The sequence below is a fragment of the Rhinoraja longicauda genome, unplaced genomic scaffold (genome assembly GCF_053455715.1).
Source record: "Rhinoraja longicauda isolate Sanriku21f unplaced genomic scaffold, sRhiLon1.1 Scf000495, whole genome shotgun sequence".
In the NCBI taxonomy this organism is placed as follows: Eukaryota; Metazoa; Chordata; class Chondrichthyes; order Rajiformes; family Arhynchobatidae; genus Rhinoraja; species Rhinoraja longicauda.
Genome location: NW_027601712.1, coordinates 44,815 through 71,244, shown reverse-complemented (window position 1 = coordinate 71,244; position 26,430 = coordinate 44,815). Strand labels below are relative to the sequence as shown.

The window sequence follows — 26,430 nt, the reverse complement described above, 5'->3', positions numbered from 1 at the left end:
GGGGGTGGCACAGTGGCACAGCGTTAGAGTTGCTACATTACAGTGCCAAAGACCCGGGAACGATCCTGACTATGGATGTTGTCAGCATGGAGTTTGTACGTTCTTCCCTTGTCTGCGTGCGTTTTCGCCGAGTGCTCCAGTTTCCTACGACACTCCAGAGACGTGCAGGTTTGTAAGTTAATTGGCTTCAGTAAATTGTCCCCAGTGTGTAGGATAAAACTAATGTATGGGGATTGCTGGTCAGCATGAACTTGGTGGACCGAAGGGCCTGTTTCCATGCTGTATCTCTAAACTAAACTAAATGTGTGATTTAGATTGTTTAAATACATGCATATGTTTATGTGGATACTTTTGTCAGTAATCGTGCAGTAATCGTATATAATGAAAATTTTTATTCCGTTTTTTAGGTTTGGGAGAAAGATTGTTTTGTTTGGAACTATGGCGGTACAGGTTTTATTCAATCTTCTTCTCACATTATCACCCAGCTGGGAAATCTTCTGCCTGATTAATTTATTGAGAGGCATTGGTGACATTTCAAACTATGTGACTGCGTTTGTGCTTGGTAAGTTTCATTCATGCCATTTCTTAGCCCGTTTTCTACATTTAATTATTCAGTTGCGATTGCCATCAGATCTCGGAGAAAACCCACGCGGTCACGGGGAGAAAGTACAAACTCCGGACAGACAGCACCCGTAGTCGGGATCGAACCCGGGTCTCCGATGCTGCAAGAGCTGTAAGGCAGCAACTCTACCGCTGCGCCACCGTACCGCCCTATTATGTAGGGCAATATCTAACTGATCGGTATGGAGAAAATGAATCCCACTGTAATTTAGTACACGTGATTAAAGAAGCACCATTGTGTGGCGGTGCCCGGGGATTAGGCCACTCCCTGGGTCATCCCCCTCGGCACGGAGTGGACAGGGCTGGGGAGCGGTCTGGAGCTACAGGGTTTGCCTGAAGGGGCTAGAGTGAACTCGTGCGGGTAACTGAAGAGAGTGAATGTTCTGATGCTACATTAAAATTACTGTTAATCCTTACCTGGCGTCTTGCCTGATTCCTGCTGCGTCCAGACCCACTACACTGGTGACCCTCGACATTTCCTCGCAAGTCGCGATGTACCCGACCGCTCCTCAACACGCACTACCCAGCCCTACCGGTCAGCCGCCTCTGGACCCTGCCGGACCCCACCCCGTGGACCCTGCCGTCCGCGCCGCTCTCCACGCTGTGGCGTTGAAGTTGCCTCCCCTTTGGACCGATGCCCCTGATTTCTGGATTGACCAGGCCGAGGCGCAGTTTGCACTGCGGGGTGTGACAGTCGACACCACCAAGTACTTTTATGTTATCGGCGCCCTCGACCAGGCCACCGCGCGACGGGTCCGACCTTTCCTCTGCACCTCCCCCAGCGGGTAATAAGTATGAGGGCCTCAAGGCCTTTCTCCTGCGAAGGTTCAGCCTCAGCGAGGCCGAGCGGACGACCCAGATCCTACAGATGACCGGCCTGGGTGACCGACGCTCGTCGGTACTTCTGGGCGATATGCTGGCGCTGATGGGCGACCACGAGCCCTGCTTTTTATTTAAACATTCGTTCCTGCAACAGCTGCCGTCTGATCTCCGCCAGCAGTTCATCAATGACCCGTTCACCAACATGCAGGCGGTGGGCAAGCGCGCCGATGAACTCTGGATGGCCCATCAGCTGGCCCTCGACGCGCTGGAAGTCCCTCCGATGACTGATGATGATCCGCAGGTCGGTGCCTCGATCGCCCGCGTCTCCACCGCTCCACGACGTCCTTCGCGGCGGGACCTGGCAGCAATGGCACACCCGGTCGGCAGCACGTCTTTCCGGTGCAGCCTGCCGGCAGTTCGTCCGCACGCCACCGGAGGTCACTGGTAGTCGGATCGGCCCGCACAGCCGCCCGTTTCCATAGACGCCAGCAGAGGGGGCTGGTGCTACTTTCACCAGCGCTGGGGCCCTTCAGCCCGTCGATGTCGGCAGCCCTGCTCGTTCCCGGGAAACGCAGGGGCCGGCCATCAGTGATTGCTTCGGCGGCCGGCCAGATTCATCGCGTGTTTGTATGGGATCGCCGCACCGGGGCTCGTTTCCTTGTGAACACAGGGACTAAGGTGAGCGTTCTTCCCCCTTCGAGTGATGACCTCCGCTGTGGTAAACGCGGCCCACTTCTTGCCGCGGCAAACGGGACTCCAATCCGCTCGTATGGGGTGCGCACGCTCTCCCTCAACTTCGGAGAGGGCCGCTTCTCATGGCCATTCATCATTGCGGATGGACGTCAAGAGGCAGCGTTTGGTACACTCCGTCACATTGCAGGCTGTTTCCCTCTGCGTGGGCGACCCGGTCGGGCTGCCGGATGGGCCCCTGTCGTCCTTGGACCAGTTCTCGCGCATTCTGGCCGAGTTCCCCGAAATCCTCGACCCCCGGTTCCACTCCTCCGCCCCGAAGCACGGGGTGGAGCATCACATTCCCACCACTGGCCCGCCCCTGCACGCCCGGGCACGGCGTCTTCCACCGGACAAGCTCCGTCTCGCTCGGGAGGAGTTCCGCCGTATGGAGTCCCTGGGTATTGTGCGCCGCTCAGACAGCCCGTGGGCATCCCCGCTCCATATGGTCCCCAAGGCAGATGGTGGCTGGCGCCCTTGTGGAGACTACCGTCGGCTTATCATTGCCACCATCGCTGACAGGTATCCGGTCCCCCACATTCAGGACATTAACGCACACCTGGCTGGGGCCACGGTGTTTTCCAAGGTTGATCTGGTGTGTGGCTCCAACCAAATTCCCATCCACCCAGACGACGTCCACAAGACGGCCAATGTGACGCCTTTGGCCTTTTCGAATTCCTCCGTATGCCGTTCGGACTGAAGAACGCTGTGCAAGCTTTTCAACGGCTTATGGACTGTGTGTGCCATGGCCTGGACTTTATTTACGTGTACCTCGATGACATTTTGGTGGCAAGCCGCTCGAGGAAGGAGCATGCTACCCATCTCCGCCAGTTATGCCAGCGCCTTAGCGATCATGGGCTGACCATCAACATCGCCAAATGCCGTTTTGGGGGGTCGTTCATCAATTTCCTGGGCCACCACGTGACCCCGCACGGGGCGCTGCCGCTCCCGGACAAGGTGGACGCGGTGCGCCAGTTTCCACGCCCGACCACCGTGAGGGGCCTCCAAGAGTTCGTTGGGATGGTGGCCTTTCACCACCGATTTGTGCCATTTGCGGCCCGGATCATGCGCCCGCTGTTCCACCTCATGGCGGGCAAGCGCAAGGAAGTCGAATGGACTGACGATGTGGTGGCGGCATTCCAACACGCCAAGGAAGCCCTGGCTATGGCCACGATGCTCGATGGCATCGACTATTCAGTCCTGGCGGGGGCCCAGTTGACGGACGATGAGATGTCCGCCTACGGTACCGCCGTTTCGGGCCTGCAGTTGGAGGACGTTCCCTGTGGCACTGGGGGCGCAACGCCGCTGTGCGATGTATCCACTGGGCAGCCGCACCCATCGTTCTCATTGCCGGGCGGCGCAGTGTTCGAGGTGCTCCACGGGGTGGCCCACCCTTCCATTCGGGCGACGCCGACCCTCGTGGCTTCCCGTTTCGTGTGGCACGGGTTACGTAAACAGGTTGGCATTGGGCGCGCACCTGCATCCCATGCCAAACTGCCAAAGTACAGCGGCATGTTCGAGCGCCACTCCAGGAGTTCATCGTCCCTCGCCAGCGGTTCGACCACATCCACGTGGACATCCTGAGGCTGCTGCCGCCTTCTCGGGGCTTCGCGGACCTCCTGACTGTGGTTGGCCGTTTCATGCGGTGGCCGGAAGCAGTTCCACTGCCGGAAACTTCTTTTTTTTTTTTTTTTTTTTTTTGAAAAGCATATGTACATATGGAAATAAAAGACAAATTTGTTACAAAGTTCTTACATAGCTTCAATTTTAAAAATTTTAAAGAGAGAAAATAAAAATAAAGAAGAAAGAAAAAAAAACTATAAACTATTGGGGAGAGAGAATTTAAAAAAAAATTATAACTATAAAAATTAAAGGGGGTAGATCCGGGAGACAATAACCACAGTTGTACATCCAACCCTAAACTCAAGTTTCAACTTTTAATTTTTAATTTTTATTTTAGTCCTGTGTCAAACCCATTTACTTTTCTAAAAATTCAATAAATGGAGACCATATTTAAAAAAATAAATCAGGTTTGTCAATTAGGGCAAATCTTATTTTTTCCAAATGCAAGGTCTCTGTCATTTCCGTAATCCACATTTTAATTGTGGGGGTTATTGGTTTTTTCCAAAATTTAAGTATTCATTTTTTCGCAGTCATTAAACTGTAATCAAGAAAATGTACCTGACTTGTTGTAAAGTTTGTAATATGTTCTGATAATCCTAATATTATTAATTTTGGATCCATATCCAATTGCTTGTCGATAACTTTAGAAACTATTTTTAAAATATCCAACCAAAAATTTTGCATTTTTATGCAAGTTACGAAAATATGAGTTAAATTAGCTTCTTGAAATTTACATTTATCACAAATTGGAGAGATACTAGGAAAAATCCTATTTAATTTAGTCTTCGAATAATGTAGTCTATGTATTATTTTAAATTGTATTAAGGAATGTCTAGTATTTAATGAACATTGTTGTAAACTTTCATCCCATATATCTTGCATTATGAGTTGGTTCAATTCGTCCTCCCATGCTCGTCTATATGATTCTGATGATGGAATGTCAGTATCTAGGAGAGTATTATAAATAAAGGATATTAATTTATTTGAATTATAATGTCGATTCAGGCATACATCAAGAGTTTCTGGACCTCTAGATTTATATTCTTGCATGTGTAGTTTTACATAATCTCTAAATTGTAAATATCTAAAATAATTATTAGCATGTAATCCGTACTGCTGTTGTAAATCCTGAAAAGAAAGAAAAGTTCCCTTATGATAAAGATCTCCCACCGTTTTAATTCCATAACTTTTCCATTGAGCAAATCCTCTATCTAAGACAGACGGTTTAAAAGAAGGGTTATTCGCAATAGGGAGGAAAGAGGATAATTTACTCAACTTTAAAGTAAGTTTTAATTGTTTCCAGGTACGGATAACACTATGTACAATCGGATTACCTCCATATGTTTTTTTATTTAAATTTATTGGAGCTAAGAGGATCGCACCAATATCAAATGGTAAACAATCCTCTTTCTCCATCTTTAACCAATCCGGTTGTTGATCAGTGTCATCCAACCAGAAGGTTATATTTTTAATAATAACCGCCCAATAATAAAATAAGAAGTTAGGTAAGGCAATTCCTCCATTAGTTTTAGACTTACATAGATGTATTTTATTTATTCTATGAGTCTTGTAGTCCCAAATAAAATTAGTAATAATTGAATCGATTTTTAAAAAAAACTTTTTTGGAAGATAGATCGGAATTGCTTGAAATAAGTATAGTAGCTGTGGGAGAAAGATCATCTTTATAGCATTACTACGACCAACTAATGATATAGGAAGTGTTTTCCAAAATTGGATATTTCTGTGTAATTTAGTAAGTAGAGGAGGAAAATTTAATTTAAATAAAGAAGTATATTTCCTAGTCACGTAAATTCCAAGATATTTAAACTTTTCATAAGCAATTTTAAAAAGAAATTGTTGAAGTATGGCTGGATTTTGTTCCATTATTGGCATAATTTCACTTTTGTACCAGTTAATTCTATAACCTGAAAATGAACCAAATTGAGTTATGAGATTTAATAAATTCTGAATGCTAATTTTGGATTTGTAATGTATATTAATACATCATCCGCATATAAAGAAATTTTATTGGTTGTATGTTTAGTGTTATAACCGTGAATGTCTGGATTTGATCTAATACTCTCAGCAAGTGGTTCTATAACGAGGGCAAATAGAAGCGGAGATAGTGGGCATCCTTGTCTACAACCCCTAAATAAATGAAATTTGGATGACAGCATTTGATTAGTTAATATTCTAGCTGTTGGGGATGTATATAAAAGTTTCACCCATGAACAAAAATTTTCACCTCATTGAAATTTTTCCATCACTGAGAAAAGATAGGGCCATTCTACTTGATCAAATGCTTTTTCAGCATCTAGCGAAATGATTGCTAAATCTTCGTTTAATATTCTATTTGAATATATTATATTGAACAAGCGTCTCAAATTGAAAAATGAATATCGTTTAGATATAAAGCCTGATTGGTCGGGGTGTATCAATTTATCTATAACTAAACTTAATCTATGAGCTAAGATTTTCGCTAATATCTTCTGATCAGTATTTAAAAGAGCTATCGCTCTGTACGAACCAGGGTCTTCAGAATCCTTATCTTTTTTAGGAATAAGTATTATTGTTGATTCAATCAGAGTTTGTGGTAATCTCTGTTGTTTAAAGGCGTAACTATATACAGTTTGCAAACGTGAAGATGTCCGCCTACGGTACCGCCGTTTAGGGCCTGCAGTTGGAGGACGTTCCCTGTGGCACTGGGGGCGCAACGCCGCTGTGCGATGTATCCACCGGGCAGCCGCACCCATCGTTCTCATTGCCGGGCGGCGCAGAGTGTTCGAGGTGCTCCACGGGCTGGCCCACCCTTCCATTCGGGCGACGCCGACCCTCGTGGCTTCCCGTTTCGTGTGGCACGGGTTACGTAAACAGGTTGGCATTGGGCGCGCACCTGCATCCCATGCCAAACTGCCAAAGTACAGCGGCATGTTTGAGCGCCACTCCAGGAGTTCATCGTCCCTCGCCAGCGGTTCGACCACATCCACGTGGACATCCTGAGGCTGCTGCCGCCTTCTCGGGGCTTCACGGACCTCCTGACTGTGGTTGACCGTTTCATGCGGTGGCCGGAAGCAGTTCCACTGCCGGACACTTCTGCCTCTACTTGTGCCCATGCTTTGGCGGCACACTGGATTGCCAGATTTGGAGTGCTGCTCGACATCACGTCCGACCGAGGCCCGCAATTCACCTCCGAACTGTGGTCGGCCATGGCTCACCTACTGTGGGTTAACCTGCACCACACCACAGCGTACCATCCGCAGGCGAACGGCCTGGTGGAGCGCTTCCACCGCCAGCTCAAGGCTGCCCTAAAGGCCCGGCTCGTTGGCCCAGACTGGGTCGACGCGTTGCCGTGGGTTTAACTGGGCGTCTGCACTGCGCCCAAAAAAGACTTGGTCACCTCCTCGGCTGAATTTGTGTACGGGGCCCCGCTGACAGTGCCCGGTGAGTTTATTCCATCAGCCCAGGGTCAGGCGGCACAACCATCGGCCTGCAATGCCTTCGGGAGACGGTGGGCAAGCTGGCACCGGTGCCGACGTCTCGCCATGGTTCGGTTCAGTCGCATGTCCCTTCCGCTCTGCAGGACTGTCCGTTTGTAATCCTGCGCCGGGATGCACACTGGATGCCCCTTCAGCGTCCGTATGAAGGGCCATTCAAGGTGCTCGAGCGTGGCTCTCCCACCTTCGTATAGGACATGGGGGGTCGTCCTGAGACAGTCTCTATTTTGCGGCTGAAGCCAGCGCACGTGGACATTAGGCAGCCCTTCCTACTGGCACGGCCTCGCCCTCGGTGACGTGCTGCGTCCCGGCCCTTACCCCCAGCATCCCCGCGGTTTTCTTCCCCTGGCGGAGTGGTTCCGGTTCCTGCGACCACCGTGGTGCACACACGGGCTGGTCGTCTCGTACGTCCCCCTGTCCGTTTCGTGCTTCCGGTTCTTGGAGGGGGTCCTGTGGCGGTGCCCGTGGATTAGGCCACTCCCTGGGTCATCCCCCTCGGCACGGAGTGGACAGGGCTGGGGAGGGGTCTGGAGCTACAGGGTTTGCCTGATGGGGCTAGAGTGAACTCGTGCGGGTAACTGAACAGAGTGAATGTTCTGATGCTGCATTAAAATTAGTTAATCCTTACCTGGCGTCTTGCCTGATTCCTGCTGCGTCCAGACCCACTACACTTGAAAGAGGCTAGATGTTGTCACATTCAAACGCCCTGACACACAATAGAAAATTAAACTGTCTTCCCCATTGTGTGCTGCTTTTTATTACATCTCTGTGCTGTTTGATAAGTGGTCTCATTAAGGTGAGATTCTTCAAGCTTCACATGGCACGGTTTATGGTTCAGCAGGTAAGTTAATGTTGGCAATTTTTACTTGAATATAAAGTGACAGTGAATAAAAATGAACTCACGAATCACTGAATCTTGTTCTACTCTCCTTGCAGGATCTGAACTTCTACAGAAATCCATTCGGGTTGCATACTCTACACTTGGAATTGGCTGTTTTTATGCCGTGGGTTACATGATGCTGCCTTTTGTTGCCTATTTCATAAGAGGATGGAAAATGTTGATATTGACCCTGACCCTGATCAGTTTGCTGTACATTCCTTTGTGGTGGTATGTAGACCCTTCAACCTTCAACCCATTCAATCAGTAGGTAATGACCTTATAAAGCTGGTGTCACTAGGATTCATTCTGACCAAGATAACCAAAATATGTCCATTTGCCCATGCCAGCAGCAGCAGCAGCAGTAGCAGCAATCAGTGTGCGTGTGTGTGAGTGAGAGAGAGCAGAGACCGTAGTATTGTGTGGGGGATAGTAGGGAGTAAGACCTGTGTGATCTCCCGGACAAGTATCGATCGCCTAGCTTGGGGTCGGAGAGGAATTTCCCGATTTTTTTTTTTCCCAAATTGGCCTGGGTTTTTATCCGGTTTTTCGCCTCTCCCAGGAGATCACTCAGTTCTTTTGGGTAGGCGGTTGGAGCGGTTAAGGGGGAGTATGAGTGCCAGGGCAGTTTATTGTTCTGGGTTTCGGATGTGGGGAATCTGGGAGTCTGATAGTCTTCCAGACATTCACATCTGCGCCAGGTGCAACGAGATGGGGCTCCTAAGGGACCATATTAAGAACCTGGAGCAGCAGATTGATGACCTCCGTCTGGTCAGGGAGAGTGAGGAGGTTATAGGGAGGAGTTATAGAGAGGTGGTCACTCCAAGACCACGGGAGGTAGACAAGTGGGTCACGGTTAGGGGGGGCAAGGAGCAGAGGCAGGGACTAGAGAGTACCCCAGTGGATGTACCCCTTGGCAATAAATACTCCTGTTTAGGTACTGTTGGGGAGTACAGCCTACCTGGGGGCAGCGATGGCGCCCGGGCCTCTGGCACGGAGTCCGGCCCTGTTGCTCAGAAGGGTTGGGAAAGGAAGAAGAGAGCGATAGTGATAGGGGACTCTATAGTGAGGGGGTCAGATAGGCGAATCTGTGGATGCAGTCGGGAGACCCGGATGGTAGTTTGCCTCCCTGGTGCCAGTGTCCGGGATGTGTCTGAGCGTGTCCAGGATATCCTGAAAGGGGAGGGAGAGGAGCCAGAGGTCGTGGTACATATAGGTACCAACATTATAGGTAGGATAAGGGAAGAGGTCCTGAAAGCAGAATTTAGGGGGTTAGGAAGAGAGTTAAAAAAAGGACTTCCAAAGTGATAATCTCAGGCTTACTGCCTGTGCCACGCGATAGTGAGAATAGGAATGGTGTGAGGTGGAGGATAAATACGTGGCTGAGGGACTGGTGCAGGGAGCAGAGATTCAAGTTTCTGGATCATTGGGACCTCTTCTGGGGGAAGTATGACCTGTACAAAAAGGACGGGTTGCATCTGAACCTGAGGGGAACCAATATCCTGGCGGGGAGATTTGCTAAGGTAATTGCGGAGACTTTAAACTAGTACGGTTGGGGGGAGGGACTCAAACACAGATAGCTAATAGGCAGTGTGTGAGGCAGGAGGCAGAAAAGGGAAACTCAGACCCAATATGTAGGAGAGAAAGAAGTGAAAAGAAATAAACTGAGAATAAGAAATGATGGGTCCCTTAAATGTGTATATTTTAATGCTAGGAGCATTGTAAGAAAGGTGGATGAGCTTAGAGCCTGGATTGACATCTGGAAGTATGATGTTGTGGCGATCAGTGAAACATGGTTGCAGGAGGGTTGCGATTGGCAATTAAATATTCCAGGATTTCATTGTTTCAGATGTGATAGAATCGGAGGGGCAAGAGGTGGGGGTGTTGCATTGCTTGTCAGGGAGGATATCACAGCAGTGCTTTGGCAGGACAGTCTAGAAGGCTCGATTAGGGAGGCTGTTTGGGTGGAACTCAGAAATGAGAAAGGTTTAGCAACACTTATAGGGGTGTATTATAGACCGCCAAATAGGGAACGAGAATTGGAAGAGCAAATATGTAAGGAGATAGCAGATATTAGTAGTAAGCACAGAGTAGTGATTGTGGGTGATTTCAATTTTCCGTACATAGACTGGGAATCACATTCTGTTAAAGGGCTGGATGGTTTGGAGTTTGTAAAATGTGTGCAGGATAGTTTTTTGCAGCAATACGTAGAGGTACCTACCAGAGAAGGGGCAGTGTTGGACCGCCTGTTAGGAAATGAGACGGGTCAGGTGACGGAGGTATGTGTTGAGGAGCACTTTGGGTCCAGTGATCACAATGCCATTAGTTTCAATATAATTATGGAGAAGGTCAAATCTGGACCAAGGGTTGAGATTTTGGATTGGAGAAAGGCTAATTTTGAGGAGATGAGAAAGGATTTAAAAGGAGTGAAACGGGACATTTTGTTTTATGAAAAGGATATAATAGAGAAATGGAGGATATTTAAAGGTGAAATTTTGAGAGTACAGTCTTTATGTCCCTGTTCGGTGGAAAGGAAAGAATAATAATTTGAAAGAGCCGTGGTTTTCCAGGGAAATTGGACATTTGGTTCGGAAAAAGAGGGAGATATACAATAAATATAAGCGGCAGGGAGTAAATGAGGTTCTTGAGGAATATAAAGAATGTAAAAGGAATCTTAAGAAGGAAATTAGAAAAGCGAAAAAAGGATATGAGGTTGCTTTGGCAAGTAAAGTAAAAGTAAACCCCAAGGGGCTCTACAGATATGTCAATAGCAAAAGGATAGCGAGGGATAAAATTGGTCCATTAGAGAGTCAGAGTGGACAACTATGTGCTGAGCCGGAAGAAATGGGGGAGATATTAAACAATTTCTTTTCTTCGGTATTCACCGAGGAGAAGGATATTGAATTATGTGAGGTAAGCGAAACAAGTAGAGTAGTGATGGAAATTATGATGATTAAAGAAGAGGAGGTACGGACACTTTTGAAAAATATAAAAGTGGATAAGTCTCCAGGTCCTGATAGGATATTCCCTATGACATTGAGGGAAGTTAGTGCAGAAATAGCAGGGGCTATGATGGAAATATTTCAAACGTCATTAGAAACGGGGATGGTGCCAGAAGATTGGCGCATTGCGCATGTTGTGCCTTTGTTTAAAAAAGGTTCTAAAAGTAAACCTAGCAATTATAGACCTGTTAGTTTGACGTCTGTGGTGGGAAAATTAATGGAAAAGATACTTAGGGACAATATATATAATCACTTGGATAAACAAGGCCTGATTAGAAACAGTTAACATGGATTTGTGCCTGGAAGGTCATGTTTGACTAATCTTCTTGAATTTTTTGAAGAGGTTACCAGGGAAATTGATAAGGGCAAGGCTATGGATGTTGTCTATATGGACTTTAGTAAGACATTTGACAAGATTCCACATGGAAGGTTGATTAAGAAGGTTAAATCGTTGGGTATTAATAGTGAGGTTGCAAGATGGATTCAACAATGGCTGAATAGGAGATACCAGAGGGTAATGGTTGACAACTGTATGTCAGGTTGGAGGCCAGTGTCTAGTGGAGTACCCCAAGGATCTGTGTTGGGTCCACTGTTGTTTGTCATTTACATTAATGATCTGGATGATGGTGTGGCAAATTGGATTAGTAAGTAAGCAGATGATATTAAGATAGGTGGTGTAGTTAATAATGAAGTAAATTTTCAAAGTCTACAGAGAGACTTGGGCCCTTTGGAAGGGTGGGCTGAAAGATGGCAGATGGAGTTTAATGCTGATAAGTGTGAGGTGCTGCATTTTGGTAGGACAAGTCAAAATAGGACGTACAGGGTAAATGGTAGGGAATTGAGGAACGCAGTGGAACAGAGGGATCTGGGAATAACTGTGCATTGTTCCCTAAAGGTGGAATCTCATGTGGATAGGGTGGTGAAGAAGGCGTTTGGTATGCTTGCCTTTATAAATCAGAGCATCGAATATAGAAGTTGGGATGTAATGTTAAAATTGTACAGGGCATTGGTGAGGCCGAATCTGGAGTATGGTGTGCAGTTCTGGTCGCCAAATTATAGGAAGGATGTTGACAAAATGGAGAGGGTACAGAGGAGATTTACTAGAATGTTGCCTGGGTTTCAGCACGTAAGCTACAGAGAGAGGTTGAACAGGTTGGGTCTTTATTCTTTGGAGCGTAGAAGGTTGAGGGGGGACTTGATAGAGGTTTTAAAATTTTTAAGAGGGACAGACAGAGTTGACGTGGGTAGGCTTTTCCCTTTGAGAGTGGGGAAGATTCCAAAAAGGGGACATAACTTCAGAATTAAGGGACAAAAGTTTAGGGGTAACATGAGGGGTAACATGAGGGGCGGCACAGTAGCGCAGCGGTAGAGTTGCTGCTTTACAGCGAATGCAGCGCCGGAGACACAGGTTCGATCCTGACTACGGGTGCTGCACTGTAAGGAGTTTGTACGTTCTCCCCGTGACCTGCGTGGGTTTTCTCCGAGATCTTCGGTTTCCTCCCACACTCCAAAGACGTACAGGTATGTAGGTTAATTGGCTGGGTAAATGTAAAAATTGTCCCTAGTGGGTGTAGGATAGTGTTAATGTACGGGGATCACTGGGCGGCACGGACTTGGAGGGCCGAAAAGGCCTGTTTCCGGCTGTAGATATATGATGATGATGATGATGTAACTTCTTTACTCAGAGGGTGGTGGCTGTGTGGAATGAGCTTCCGGTGGAAGTAGGCTCGATTTTATTATTTAAGAGTAAATTGGATAGGTATATGGATGGGAGGGGATTGGAGGGTTATGGTCTGAGAACAGGTAGATGAGACTAGGCCAGAGAAAGTGGTCGGCATGGACTGGTAGGGCCGAACGGGCCTGTTTCCGTGCTGTAATTGTTATATGGTTATATGGTTATATGAAAACCTCCTCACCTGTATCTCAGTCTGAAGAAGGATCTCAACCCGAAAACTCACCCATTCATACTCGCTAGAGATGCTGTCTGTCCCGCTGAGTTGCTCTAGCATTATGTGTCTATCTTTGGTGTAAACCAGCATCTACAATTCCTTCCTACACATTTCAACCTATTACCTGCCAGTCGATAGTGTGTCCACTGTGTTGGAGATGGAGAAATCAAGATTGGGGAGAGAGGTGTCAGAGATGGTGCTTTGGTGCTGTGAGGCGTCATTAGCTACTCTTCTGTCCTCCGGAACCTCGCCTGCGGCTACAGAAGATGCAAAGATCATTGTCAAAGGCTCCTGCAATCTCTTCTTTCAATAACCTGGGATATGTCCCATCAGGGCAGCACGGTGGTGTAGCAGTAGAGTTGTTGCCTTACAGACCCAGAGACCTCGATTTGATCCTGACTATGAGCGCTGTCTGTATGGAGTTTGCACGTTCTCCCTGTGACCGCATGGGCTTTCTCTGGGTTCGCCGGTATCCTCCCACACTCCAAAGACGTACAGGATTCATGCAATCTCCAGGCAGACAGCACCCGAGGTCAGGACCCTACCCGGGTCTCAGGCACTGTGAGGCAGCAGCTCCACCAGCTGCGCCACTGTGCCACTCTTACTGTCCCGGGTCCCAGGGAGCCGCGCACGCGGCGGGAGTGTTCCGACGAGCCGCGCGGGCCCGATCCACCCGCCGAACAACCACGTTGCCGATCGGTTCGCACTCCGGTAGGCATGACTCGCCCCACAGGCCTCCCAGGGGCCTGCAGAGAAGCCAGGTGGTGAGGCCTGTCTGGGCCGAAGGAGCCTTGGGGGTGACAGCGGGAGCCTCGACGTGGGTGGCGGCGGGGGGGCCTCGGCGGCAGCGGGAGCTTCGGCGGTGCTGGGGCCTCGACAGCAGCGGGAGCCTCGGCGGTGCTGGGGCCTCGACGGCAGCGGGAGCCTCAGCGGTGCTGGGGCCTCGGCGGCAGCGGGAGCGGTCGATGAGCGTGTGGGGGGGATGGGGAAGACAACGGGGACCCGGCGTGGAGGGACCAATTTCCCTCCAGGGATGAATAAAGTTTTATCGTATCATATCGTATCGTATTGTTAAGAAGTAATTTCACAAGTTCTTTGATGCTTCAATAATCTTGTTACAGAATACCTTGTTTAATTCTAGGTTTATTCCTGAATCTCCACGCTGGCTACTGTCCAAGGGAAGGATGAAGGAAGCTGAATCAATAATTCGACTCATGGCAAAGAAAAATGGCATCACTGCACCAGCAGTACTTTTGACTGACGATGAGGTATTGGGGCAAGACCATTTATTTCATTGCTGTGTGATTGTTCAGTTCTTTAATACAGAGCAACACTTTCCTCTCTGTTATTTTCATTTCGAGTGGATGTGGAGAGGATGTTTCCACTAGTGGGAGAGTCTAGGCTCAGAGGTCATAGCCTCAGAATTAAAGGACGTTCATTTAAGAGGGAGATGATGCAGAATTTCTCCAGTCAGAGGGTGGTGAATCTGTGGAATTCTTTGCCACAGAAGGCTGTGGGGGCCCGCACACAATTGATATTGTTAAGGCAGAGATAGATACATTCTGATTTGTATGGGTGTCAGGGGTTAGGGGGTAAAGGCAGGAGAATGGGGTTAGGAGGGAGAGATAGATCAGCCATGATTGAATGGCAAAGTCGACATGATGGGCTGAATGGTCTAATTCTGCTCCTCTCACTTATGATATCTCTTCTATTCAGAAGGTGATTACTCCTTGATATTGAGCCTTCTCTATCTTTCAGTCTGAAGGAGGGTTGCGACCAAAATCATCACCTATTCCTTTTCTCCAGAGATGCTGTCTGCCCTGCTGAGTTACTCCAGCGTTTTGTGTCTCTTTGGTATAAACCAGCATTTGCAGTTGCTCCCGACACAACTTGATATTGTTTGGGCCAACAAGTCTGTCCCACTTCCTTTGTTTTTTGTTATCCTCTTGTTTTCAGATGATAAGTCTTCACCAAGTTAATCGATCATAAAAAAATTAATAATGTAAACCTGAGTTCACCCAAAAATGAATGGACATACATTTTCGATCAGACTTCACTGCAAAAAAATTAGGCATGAATATTCTGACAAATATGCAGCTGTACTATAACAACTGCACAAATAGGGCGGAACTATGGCAAAGTGGTAGAGTTGCTGCCTTACAGCACCAGAGACCCGGGTTTGATCCTGAGTATGGGTGCTGTCTGTAGGGAGTTTGTACGTTATCCCCGTATCCTGAGTGGATTTTCTCCCGGAGCTCCGGTTTCCTCCCATACTCCAAAGACGTACAGGTTTGTAGGTTGATTTGCTTGGTAAATTTGTAAATTATCCCTGGTGTGTAGGATAGTGTGTGTGAGGATCGCTGGTCGGCGCAGACTCGTTGGGCCGAAAAGCTTGTTTTCCATGCTGTATCTCTGTACTAAACAAAACTACAGGAGATTAACATGAACTGTGTGTTGTAACTTCTCACTGGATAGAATTATTTTGGATTTTTTTTATTAGCAGTAATTTGGAGATAAGATCACATTTGCCTCGTTCCATTATAAGACAGGTTCAGGTTTATTATTGTCACGTGTATGGATGTGCAGTGAAATGCTTTGTTTTACCTGCTATCCAATCAAGTCAGATAATGCTGTGCATAAACACAACCAAACCAAACTCAAGCACAATAGGTGGAGCAAAGATACAGAATGCAGAATGTAGTTCTCAGCATTATAGATATATATTACATAGGATCACTCTCAGATCATCAGCAAGATTGTTTCACTAATTCTCAGATTCTTGCCAATTTCCCATGGGCTTTATCCTAAAACATTTATTAGTGAAAACAGCTCTATTGCTTGTCATATTGAGAAAGGAAAAATGTTGAGGTTTTGTGTTAGACTTCACTTTAGACTTTAGAGACACAGTGTGGAAGCAGGCCCTTCGGCCCACTGAGTTCACACCGACCAGCAATCACCCCGTACACTAGCACAATCCTACACATTAGGGACAATTTAAAGATGACAATTAACCTACATACCTTTACGTCTTTGGAGTATGAGAAGAAACTGGTACATCCGGAGACAACCAATGCAGTCACAGGGAGAATGTACAAACTCCGTACAAACAGCACCCATAATCAGGATCAAACCCGGGTCCCTGGTGCTGTAAGGCAGCAACTCTACTGCTGTGCCACCATGCTGCCCCTTGTGTGATACACAAATGTCACAATCTAGATATGATTGGATGTAAGAGTTTATCTCCACAATTGTTAACCAACACTGGAGAGTAGATCCTCTACTGAAATAGTCATTTGTAAAAAATTCTCCAGAGATCCATGTTCTCCAGAGATGCTGCCCGACCCACTGAATTACTCCAGCAGTTTGTGTCTTTTTTTGTAAACATGCAACTGCAGTTCCTTGTTTCCACATGTGTTTGAAAATTGCACATTTTTACAAAAATTCTAACTAAATTTCGGAGCACTATTTATGGAGTTGGCACCATTAATCAAGATTCAGTTTTGGAGTTGTGCAGATTCTAATTTAACTTTACATGTGGGAGAATATTCAGCATATTTTTATAAAGCCATAAATTTCATTGGGTTGAAATTTAATTTCCACTAGGCCGCATTTGCTAGCAGTTTGGGGAAGAGGAACGATGCTGAGATTTAGGAGGTTGTGCCAAGGTTTTTAACGCATCTTTGCAATGTTTGTGCAACCTTGCTCAATCCTCTGTACAAGCTGTATACAGAGCTGTATAGATGCTGCATACAAGAACAAAGGCGGACCCAGCATGGGGGAACAGCTGTGAGGTATGGAGGGGGGGGGGAACAAAGGAGGACCTGGCGTAGGATATGTTGTAACTTTGTCGTCGCCCTTCATGTGGCGTCTATTTGCATACCTTGGGTGTGTAAAACAAAGAATATCACTGTGACTTGTCACATGTGACAATAAAGTATCATTCATTCACTCATTTATTCATTCATTCATTCATTCATTCACTCATTTATTCATTCATTCATTCATTCATTCATTCATTCATTCATTCATTCACAAGCTCACAGAACATATTGTGAATCATCAGTTTCTGGACATCCCATGCCCAATGTGAATCAGGAGATGTGGATAATAATACTGACACTTTCCTTTGCCGATGCAATGTTGAATCTTCTGTTTTTCTTCCAGCTTGAACATCTGCAGAATAAACAAGTAAAACATGTTCCAGTTACTCAATTGATAAAATCTTGCAATATCATAGTCATCACAGTCATTAGCTTACTCATGTGGTAAGTATGAGTTTCAAGAAGAATATTCAGATGTGTTTATTAAAAAATATCTGTGAGGAACAGCGGCGCGGCGAGAGTATTGACGCCTCACAGCATCAGAGTCCTGGGTTCAATCGCAACCACAGATGCTGTCTGTACAGTGTTTGTACGTTCTCAATGTGACCGTGTGGGTTTCCTCCAGGTGCTCCGGTTTCCTCCCACATTCCCAAGAATACCGCTTTGTCGATTAATTGGCTTCGATAAAATTGTAAATTGTCCCTAATGTGCAGGATGCAAAGCTGGCATAACAGAATTCGTGTATGGGTGATCGTTGGTCGACAAGGACCTTTTTTTAACCAAATATAATTTAAATTGATTATTTACAAAAGTGCTATTTACAATACAAAACAATACAAACAAACACACCACCAAAATAAAGCAAATATTCTAAAATACTAAATCACTAATTCCCCATCCTTATTGACGATCCATTCCAACCTCTGCGGTGTCCAACATTCCCGGAAATCATCCACGGCATCCGTGGAAAGCGTAGTCCCTTTCTATTACCACCCGTGCGCGGACGTGACCCCGGAAAAGGGGCAGGCAGCCGACTCAGGCAGAGCCCTCTTCCATCTGGCGCCATGACTCATGGATGGCCAGCTTTGCGAGGACGAGGAGCAACCCAACCAGGACATCTTCGGCCCTACCATCTCCCCTAGGCACAGGGTGTCCAACGATGAGGATGGTGGGTGTGAAGTGCAGCCAGAAGGCAAGGAGCTGCCCTTTTAGATATTGGAACAGGGGCTGCAACCTCACACATTCTATGTACTCGTGGAACACAGATTCTTCCAGCCCGCAAAAGTGGCAGGCGGCTGGCGAGTCTGTGAACCGCGAGAGAAACAGGTTGCAAGGGACACCTCGGTGCTGTAACCTCCACCCGGGCCCCCGATGTAGAGGTGCAGAATCCCTGCGTAGAAGGGCCCCCATTGGGAGGCTCGAAAAGGAATTGGTGGGCTGAAGGGCCTGTTTCCACGCTGTATTTCTAAACTGGTAACTCAAATTTCACTGTACCTTAATTGGTACATGTGACAATAAACTGACCTTGAAACTAAACTAAACTAAACTAAAGTAATTTCTACATATTTTCCACTGACCGGATTTTAATTATTTGGTTTAGTTGAGAAATACAGCATGGAAACAGGCCCTTCCGCCCACCAAATCCATGCCGACCATCAATCACCCGTTCACACGAGTTCTATATTATCCAATTTCTCATCCACTCCCTACATACTGGGGTCAATTTACAGAGGCCAATTAACCTACAAACCATAATCTGTGCGGGGACCTCTGATGTTGTGATGTATATAAATAACCTGGATGTAAATGTAGATGGGTTGGTGAGTAATTTTACCGATTACACCAAAATTGGAGAAGTTGCAGACAGTGAGGAATGATGTCAGAGATATAATGGATATAGATCATCTGCAGAAATTGGAAGAGAAATGGCAGTTGGAGTTTAGCCAGAGAGACTGCAAGAGTTTGCATTTGTGAGGTTGAGAGAAAGACAAAAGTATACAATTAATAACAAGACCCCTAATAACATTCATATACAGAGGGATCCTAGAGTCTGTTCATAGCTCAGTGTAGATGGCAGCACAAGTGGCAGGGTGGTAAAGATGGCGAATGGTATGCTTGCCTTCATTGTGAGGGACTTTGAGTGTAAGAGTCAGGAAGTCATGATACAGCTCTATCGGACTTTGGTTGGGCCGCATTTGGAGTATTGTGTACAGTTCTGGTCGCCCCATTGCAGGAAACGTGGAGGCTTTGGAAAGGGTGCAGAGGAGGTTTACCAGAATGTTGCCTGGATTCAGCTGGAGGGAGAGGTTGGATAGACTAGCATTGTTTTGTCTGGAACGTTGGAGGTTAAGGGGAGACTTGATGGAAGTATATAAAATTATGCGAGGTATAGAATGGGTAGACAGTCAGAATGTTTTTTCCAGGATGGAAATGTCCACACTAGAGGGCACAGCTACAAGGTGAGAGGAGGAATGTTTAATGGGGATGTGTCAGGTGAGTTTTTTCCACAGAGAGCAGTGGGGGCCTGGAACGCATTGCCTGGGGTGGTGGTGGAGGCAGATACGATAGTGGTGTTTAAGAGGCTTTTAGATAGGCATATGGAAGTGCAGGGAATAAAAGGACATGGATCACACACAGTAGGTGAGATCAGTTTATCTTGGCATCACATTCAGCACAAACATTGTGGGCTGAAGGGCCTGTTCCTGTGCTGTACTGTTCTATGTTAAAACAAGGCTGCAAAGGCTACACATGTTCAGGTTCTACAAACGACATTAAATCAAATGGAAGAAAAAATCCAAGAAAAAAGACAAAAGATAGACACAAAGAGCTGAAATAACTCAGCGGGTCAGACAGCATCTCTGGAGAAAAGGAATAGGTGACGATTCAGGATGAGACTGTTCCTCAGACTGAGAGTCAAGGGAAGGGGAAACGAGAGATATATATACGGTGATATAGAGAGATATGAATGAAAGATATGCTAAAAAGTAACGATGATAAAGGAAACATTGTTGGCCGTGGGCAAGGTGAAAATGAGTTACAGAGAATGAGACTCAACAAGACAACAAAAAGAGGCTGGGAGAACATTAAAAACAAAAGTGTTTGACAAGAAGTATTTTGCCTTTTATTTTGCAGGATGATTATAGCAATTGGATACTATGGTCTGTCTCTGAATGTCCCCAATCTCCATGGCAACGACTATCTGAATTGTTTCCTCCTTGGTGCCATTGAGATTCCGGCCTATATCGCAGCCATGTTTCTCCTCTGGAAGTTTCCACGCAGGCTCAGCCATTCAGGCATTCTTGTTCTGAGTGGAGGTGTTCTGCTCTTCATGAACCTCATACCATCAAGTAAATTTTACACTGATTCTATCGTGATCCTAGTGTGACAACCGCGAACAAGCCTTTAGACATCAGACTGCACTTGACTTTAGAGATACAGCGTGGAAACAGGTCCCATGGCCCACCGAGCCCGTGCCAACCAGAAATCACTCCGTGCACTAACACTATCTTACACACTAGGGACAATTTAGTTTTCTAAAAGCCTATAAACCTGTACGTCTTTGGAGTGTGGGAGGAAACCAGAGCATCCAGAGAAAACTCACACGGTCACAAGGAGGACTGCCACATTATATCTTTCCTGTACAGATTTATGGACTCAATACCACCTCCACGACACCAACATGATACAGTGTCTGAAGGAGGGTCCTGACCTGAAACGTCACCGTTAGTTCAGTTTAGTTTAATTCAGTTTTGACAAACAGTGCAGAAATCGGCCTTTTGGCCCACTGAGACTGTGCGAACCAGTAATCCTCACACATTAACACTATCCTACACAAGTTAGTGACAAATTTACAATTTTACCAACCCAATGAACCTACAAATCTATGTCTTTGGAGTGTGGGAGGAAACCGGAGCTCCCAGAGAACACCCCACACAGGCCACAGGGAGAACGTACAAACTACATACAGACAGCACCCATGGCCAGGATTAGATCCGGGTCTCTGCCGCTGTAAGGCAGCAACTCTACCGCTACACCACTGTGCCACTGTGCATTCATCGCAGCAATTAACAGTCTGAGCTACCAAATGAACGAGCTTCATTGAATGGCCAACCACCTCTTACACCAAAGTGTCAAAAATCACATCAGAAGGCCCTGTCAGTTTGTAAAGATGAAATACACTGCATTGCTTCCTTTATTTAAAAAATAAATCCACACAAACCAATTTTAAAGGCAGAAAAAAGATACAAAAGTTTCCCAATGTTTACTCTTTGGAGCTAACATGATTGGAGCTAACATGTACGTGCAATCGGAGCAGGCAAAATAACGCCCAACCCAGGCGACTATTAACATGTTAACCACAGAAGCAGATCTACAATCACATATTGCACTCGCTCCACACTCTTAAATCTCTACTCCTACAGCAACATTTCTTACATTAACTATGATCTCCTTAAACTCCTCCACATTATTCCCTTATCATGTATCTACACACTGTAAATGGCTCGATTGTAATCATGTATTGTCTTTCCACTGACTGGTTAGCACACAACAAAAGCTTTTCACAACATCTATTGACAATAAACTATTGACAATAAACTATTGACAATAAGTGACTGGGGAAAACTAAGCTTTGTGTTGCGTTTGTGACTGATCCACACAGCCAGTTGCAGACCGACAGCATTAATACAGCTCTTCCTGATTTTTTCTAGATCTTTCAATACTTTCTACAGCGATGGTGTTAATTGGAAAACTGGGAAACACGTGTGCTTATTCCATGGTTTATGTCTACATCTCCGAACTGTATCCAACCCCGATGAGAAACACAGGTGTTGGAGTGAGTTCAATGGCTTCCAGATGTGGCAGCATTATTTCTCCTTACATTGTTTTACTTGGTAAGGCAACAATGACACCTCTTGAATTTTTTTTTAAATAGAGAGATACAGCATGGAAACAGGCCCTTCGGCCGACCAAGTCCACTCTGACCAGCGATACCCATACACTAACACTATCCTACACACACTAGGGACAATTTACAATTTTACTTAAACCAATTAACCTACAAACCTTTACGTCTTTGGAGTGTGGGAGCAAATCAGATATCTCAGAGAGGACCCTCGCAGGTCACGGCGAGAACATACAAACTCCATACAGATAGCATCCGTAGTCGGGATCTAACCCAGGTCTCTGGCATTGTGAGGCAGCAACTCTACCACTGTGCCACCATATTCTTGTCGAATATAAGGATTTTTGACACTATCCCTACGACCATCCCCCACACTAGTTCTCTGACCAGTTTCACTGTCTTGAATAATTTTATTGATTGTATGCCTCCTTGTCACTTTCACCTCAGCAAGCAATGAACCATTCTACATTTCCTTATCATCGTCTGCTTTGATCTGTCGTTTTCACACATTACCCTTCCATATCTCTGTGTCTCCCTCTCCCCTGACTCTCAGTCTGAAGAAGGGTCTTGACCCGAAATGTCACCCATTCCTTCTCTACGGAGATGCTGCCAGTCCCGCTGAGTTACTCCAGCATTTTGTGCCTATCTTCGGGGCAAACCAACATCTGTAGTTCCTTCCTACACATGAAGGAAGGTTCATTAGTCTTCATCAGTCACAATACTGAGTGTAGAAGTTGGGATATTAAGTTACAGTTGTACAAGACATTGTGACGCTGTATTTGGAGTATTGTGTGCAGTTTTGGTCACCCTCTTATCGGAAGAATGTTACGAAGCTGGAAAGAGTGCAGTGAGCATGTTGGCAGAACATGAGGGCCAGAGCTATTCGGAAAGATTGTGCAGGCTACGACTTTATTCCTTGGTGCACAAGAGGCTGAGGGGTGATCATATGGACGAGTATAGTTATTTGTTTTGCATGCTATGCAATCAAATCAGCTAAACCATACATACATATATACATACATACATACTACATACAATCAGTTCAAACTCAGGTACAAGAGATAGAGCAAAGGGAAAGATACAGTGTGCAAAATATAATCCTCAGCCTCATAGCGTATCAGTTCCTTCCACAAAGTCCAATGTCCTCAATGGGAAACAGGTGAATGGGACAGTACCCTAGGTTATGGAATATATCATTGTTAGTGGTGATGTGAGCTGTTGAAATTATTTTGGAGTTGAAATATGGAATGATATTTGTTCGTATCTCAGTACTTGAGTATGTATTAAAGGAAGGGGTGACAGATTCTGAACACATACTCCCACATTATTTGAAATTAAGAACAAGAAGAAGGCAATGATGCATTTGATTAACACAATGAAAGAAAAATGACCCATATCAGTTTGTCAATTCCCTAGCCAACTACAACAGTGAAGTAAGAAAGATTTAGTCTTTAATTTCCCAGTAATAATTTCCTAATTATTCAGTAACATTGGGTGGTGTTATATTGTGCTCATGAAAAGTACAATGTAACAAATAAATTCTAGTCCAGTTTTGGAGCAAATGGAAAGGTCGTGCGGAGTTGGTGTTCAAAGTAACGAACGATTTATTAAAACTGGTGCACACCAGGAGACCAGTCAAGGCTGATCTCCTGAGCACAACTTCAGTACAGCTTTTATATTCTCAGCTGAACAGATTACACAGAAACTTGGTTAACAGCAAAACTAGGTCTTGATTACAGAATGGAAGTTACAGAAAGGCTTGATGAGGTAACAAACTAGGTCTTAATTACAAATTAAAATGATTATCCACAAGTCTAACTTAGTTGACAGTAGATCCAATTTTCTGTTACAACGATGGGTGCCCACGATAATATCATTCATGAAGTTCTGGAAACTTGGGTGTCGTCACTGCTGCATTCCATGTCTCTACTTTTAGGCTTTGTCTACGGTTCCCTGTCACCAAATTAGCACAATCCACATCCCTATTTGCAGATGATCAATCATGTATTGTCTTTACCATGTATTGTCTTAATCATGTATTGTCTTTCCGCTGACTGGTTCGTACGCAACAAAAGCTTTTCAGAGTACCGCGATACACGTGACAGTAAACTAAACTCAAACGCAAAAAATGTTTCCCATCTTCTCACCAAGAAGGGATATCACTGTAACCAGATCAGGAACAATGAAAAAAACCTACACCTGAAATTGGAAATGACTTGAATATACATTTTGTGAAGTGCATTTGATTTCACATTGGCATCTGTTGCATAAAATACTTCGGCTTTTTATATCGATTTGTTGATATTCACTTGTAAGTAAATGTATGCTTTTTTTCACAGGTATTTATCAAGAGAACCTGCCGTTTATTGTGATGGGGGTGTTGATGGTGTTCTCAGCAATAGTGGTTTTGTTTCTGCCAGAAACGTTCAATATTCCTCTTCCAGACACCATTGACCAAATGCAAAAAGTTAAATGGTAAGTCAATGTGGTCTTTTTCATTCTTTCCCTTTCTGAAAAGAAACTTCTACCATAAATGACAGTTGCTGTGGTGTAGTGTCTCAAGTTTGTTTATGGGAGGACTGAATTCCAGGTTGACAAACTGGACTAGTTCCATTTGCCTGCATTTGGCCCATATTCCACAAACCCCTCCTATCCTATCTGTAATGTATCTGCTTTCATCAGTTTTGAATGTTATAACAGATGAGGCAGGTACTATCGTAGCGTTTAAGAAACATTTGGACAGGTACATGGAAAGTGTGGAAACTGGCCCTTTGGCTCAACTTGCCCACATCAACCAACATGTCCCATCTACACTAGCCCCACCTACCTGCATTTGGCCCATGTCCCTCTAAATCTGTCCTATCCAAGTTCCGAAGACAGACACAAAATCTGGAGTAACTCAGCGGGTCGGGCAGCATCTTTGGAGAAAAGGAATAATTGACGTTTTGGGTCAAGACCCTTTTTCAGACTTCTTCAGGAACGGCAGGTTTCCAAGCTGTATGACACTATGACTATCTCTGACTATACCTAAACAACATAGAAAACAGAAACATAGAAAACATAGAAACCAGATAATCTCATTATTTGCTTGTTTAACTTTTTTTAGTTAGTTGATTGCATAATTCTCTCAAGTAATGCACAGGGTAGTTTGGTAAAAACCTGCATGCAGCGACCCCACATGCTTGCAATCTGTGTCACAACAATGCATTGTTGCAAACACACAGCCCATGATGATAAACTCTGGAACTGAACTTTGTTTAATTAAAACTAACCTGACTTGAAATAAATGATACATTTGGACAGTGTTGCAAGAAAACGTTTAGGTATATGCCCATGGTTCATGACTTATTTTGTTTAAATACAGGTGCAAAGGTTCTCACTCCGATTCAACTCAAGCCAGAGTAAACAATGTGGTGATTTTCAAAGAGGAAATGCTTTAAGCACAGATCTTCACCAGCAGCCAAAGAACTGAAGAATTCATTGCCATTTGGGTCAAACTCCAACTCTTCAGGAGTGGTAACTGCAGAAGTGGCAACTTCTTCCATTATGATATAAAATGAAACTGAGATACCTGTTGATCATAATGAAATGATCAGATCTTCTGCTTAGAATAGGATTTGATAATTCTTCCAAAGTTTCTCGAAACCAAATTACTCTAAGACATTATTTTAAAAAAGACATGAACTTTTTATGGCTTCCTTGCATACTTTATATTCCTCAGATATTTTCCTCTTTGTAGAGCAATTTATTAAATGCTATGAACCAACCCTTGACATCTACCCAGTGTGATGCTTTCCTCCAGTCAATGCTTTCTGTGATCAAATCTTATTTCTGTTCCATTCCTCCTGTTTTGGTTCAAACTCCTCTTCTGCTTTAAAGTTCGCAGCAGGTCATTATATAGGGCGCCTTCTTTCAATGATCCATTATTGAATGTGGATCTTGTTAGCTTTAGACCGTAGAAGGAGTACAGCACAGAAACAGGCCCTTCAGCCCACAATCATGACAAACATGATACCAAGTTAAACTAATCTCTGCCTGCACGTGATCCATAACCCTCCATTCCCTGCATATGTATGTGCCTATCTAAAAACCTCTTAAATACCACTATCCTTTCTGCATCCACAACTCCCCTCAGCAGTGCATTCCAGGCACCCACCACTCTCTCTGTAAAATAAAACTTGCCCCGCACATTTCCTTTAAAGTTTGCCTCCCCTCTCATCTAGACTGACATTTCCACCCTCGAAAAAAAGATTCTGAATGCTACTCTATCTCTACCTCTCAGAACTTTATATACTTTGGTCAGGTTTCCCCTCGATCTTTCATGTTACAGAGAAAACAATCCAAGTTGTCCAATCTCTCTTCATAGCTAATGCCCCCTAAACCAGGCAGCATTCTGGTAAATCTCTTCTGCACCCGTGACCACGTGGTTTTCTCCGGGTGCTCCGGTTTCCTCCCACATTCCAAAGATGTAGAGGTTTGTAGGTTAACTGGCGTTGGTAACTTTTCAAATTGTCCCTAGTGTGTGCAGGATAGTGTTAGTGTACTGGGGGATCGCTGGTCGGCGTTTAGACATAGTTTAGAGATACAGC

General features: G+C 45.3%; 1 protein-coding gene across 1 annotated transcript; it reads left to right on the top strand.

Annotated features, from left to right (window-relative positions):
- Positions 1-411: 411 nt before the first annotated feature.
- LOC144591017 (organic cation/carnitine transporter 2-like) lies at positions 412-25,328 on the top strand. Its single transcript, XM_078395364.1, has 8 exons — positions 412-562; positions 8,226-8,397; positions 14,259-14,385; positions 17,282-17,382; positions 20,071-20,285; positions 21,648-21,830; positions 24,181-24,316; positions 25,206-25,328. The coding sequence occupies exons 1-8, from the start codon at positions 439-441 to the stop codon at positions 25,279-25,281; spliced, it is 1,134 nt and encodes a 377-aa protein (XP_078251490.1). The 5' UTR covers positions 412-438; the 3' UTR covers positions 25,282-25,328.
- Positions 25,329-26,430: the final 1,102 nt, after the last annotated feature.

Bases quoted from the DNA above. Each gene is read 5' to 3' on its own strand.
- LOC144591017 (XM_078395364.1), top strand. From the start codon at position 439: ATGGCGGTACAGGTTTTATTCAATCTTCTTCTCACATTATCACCCAGC. The intron at 17,383-20,070 runs GTAAGTATGAGT...TTTATTTTGCAG, and splicing joins GTCATTAGCTTACTCATGTG to GATGATTATAGCAATTGGAT. The intron at 20,286-21,647 runs GTAAATTTTACA...GATTTTTTCTAG, and splicing joins CATGAACCTCATACCATCAA to ATCTTTCAATACTTTCTACA.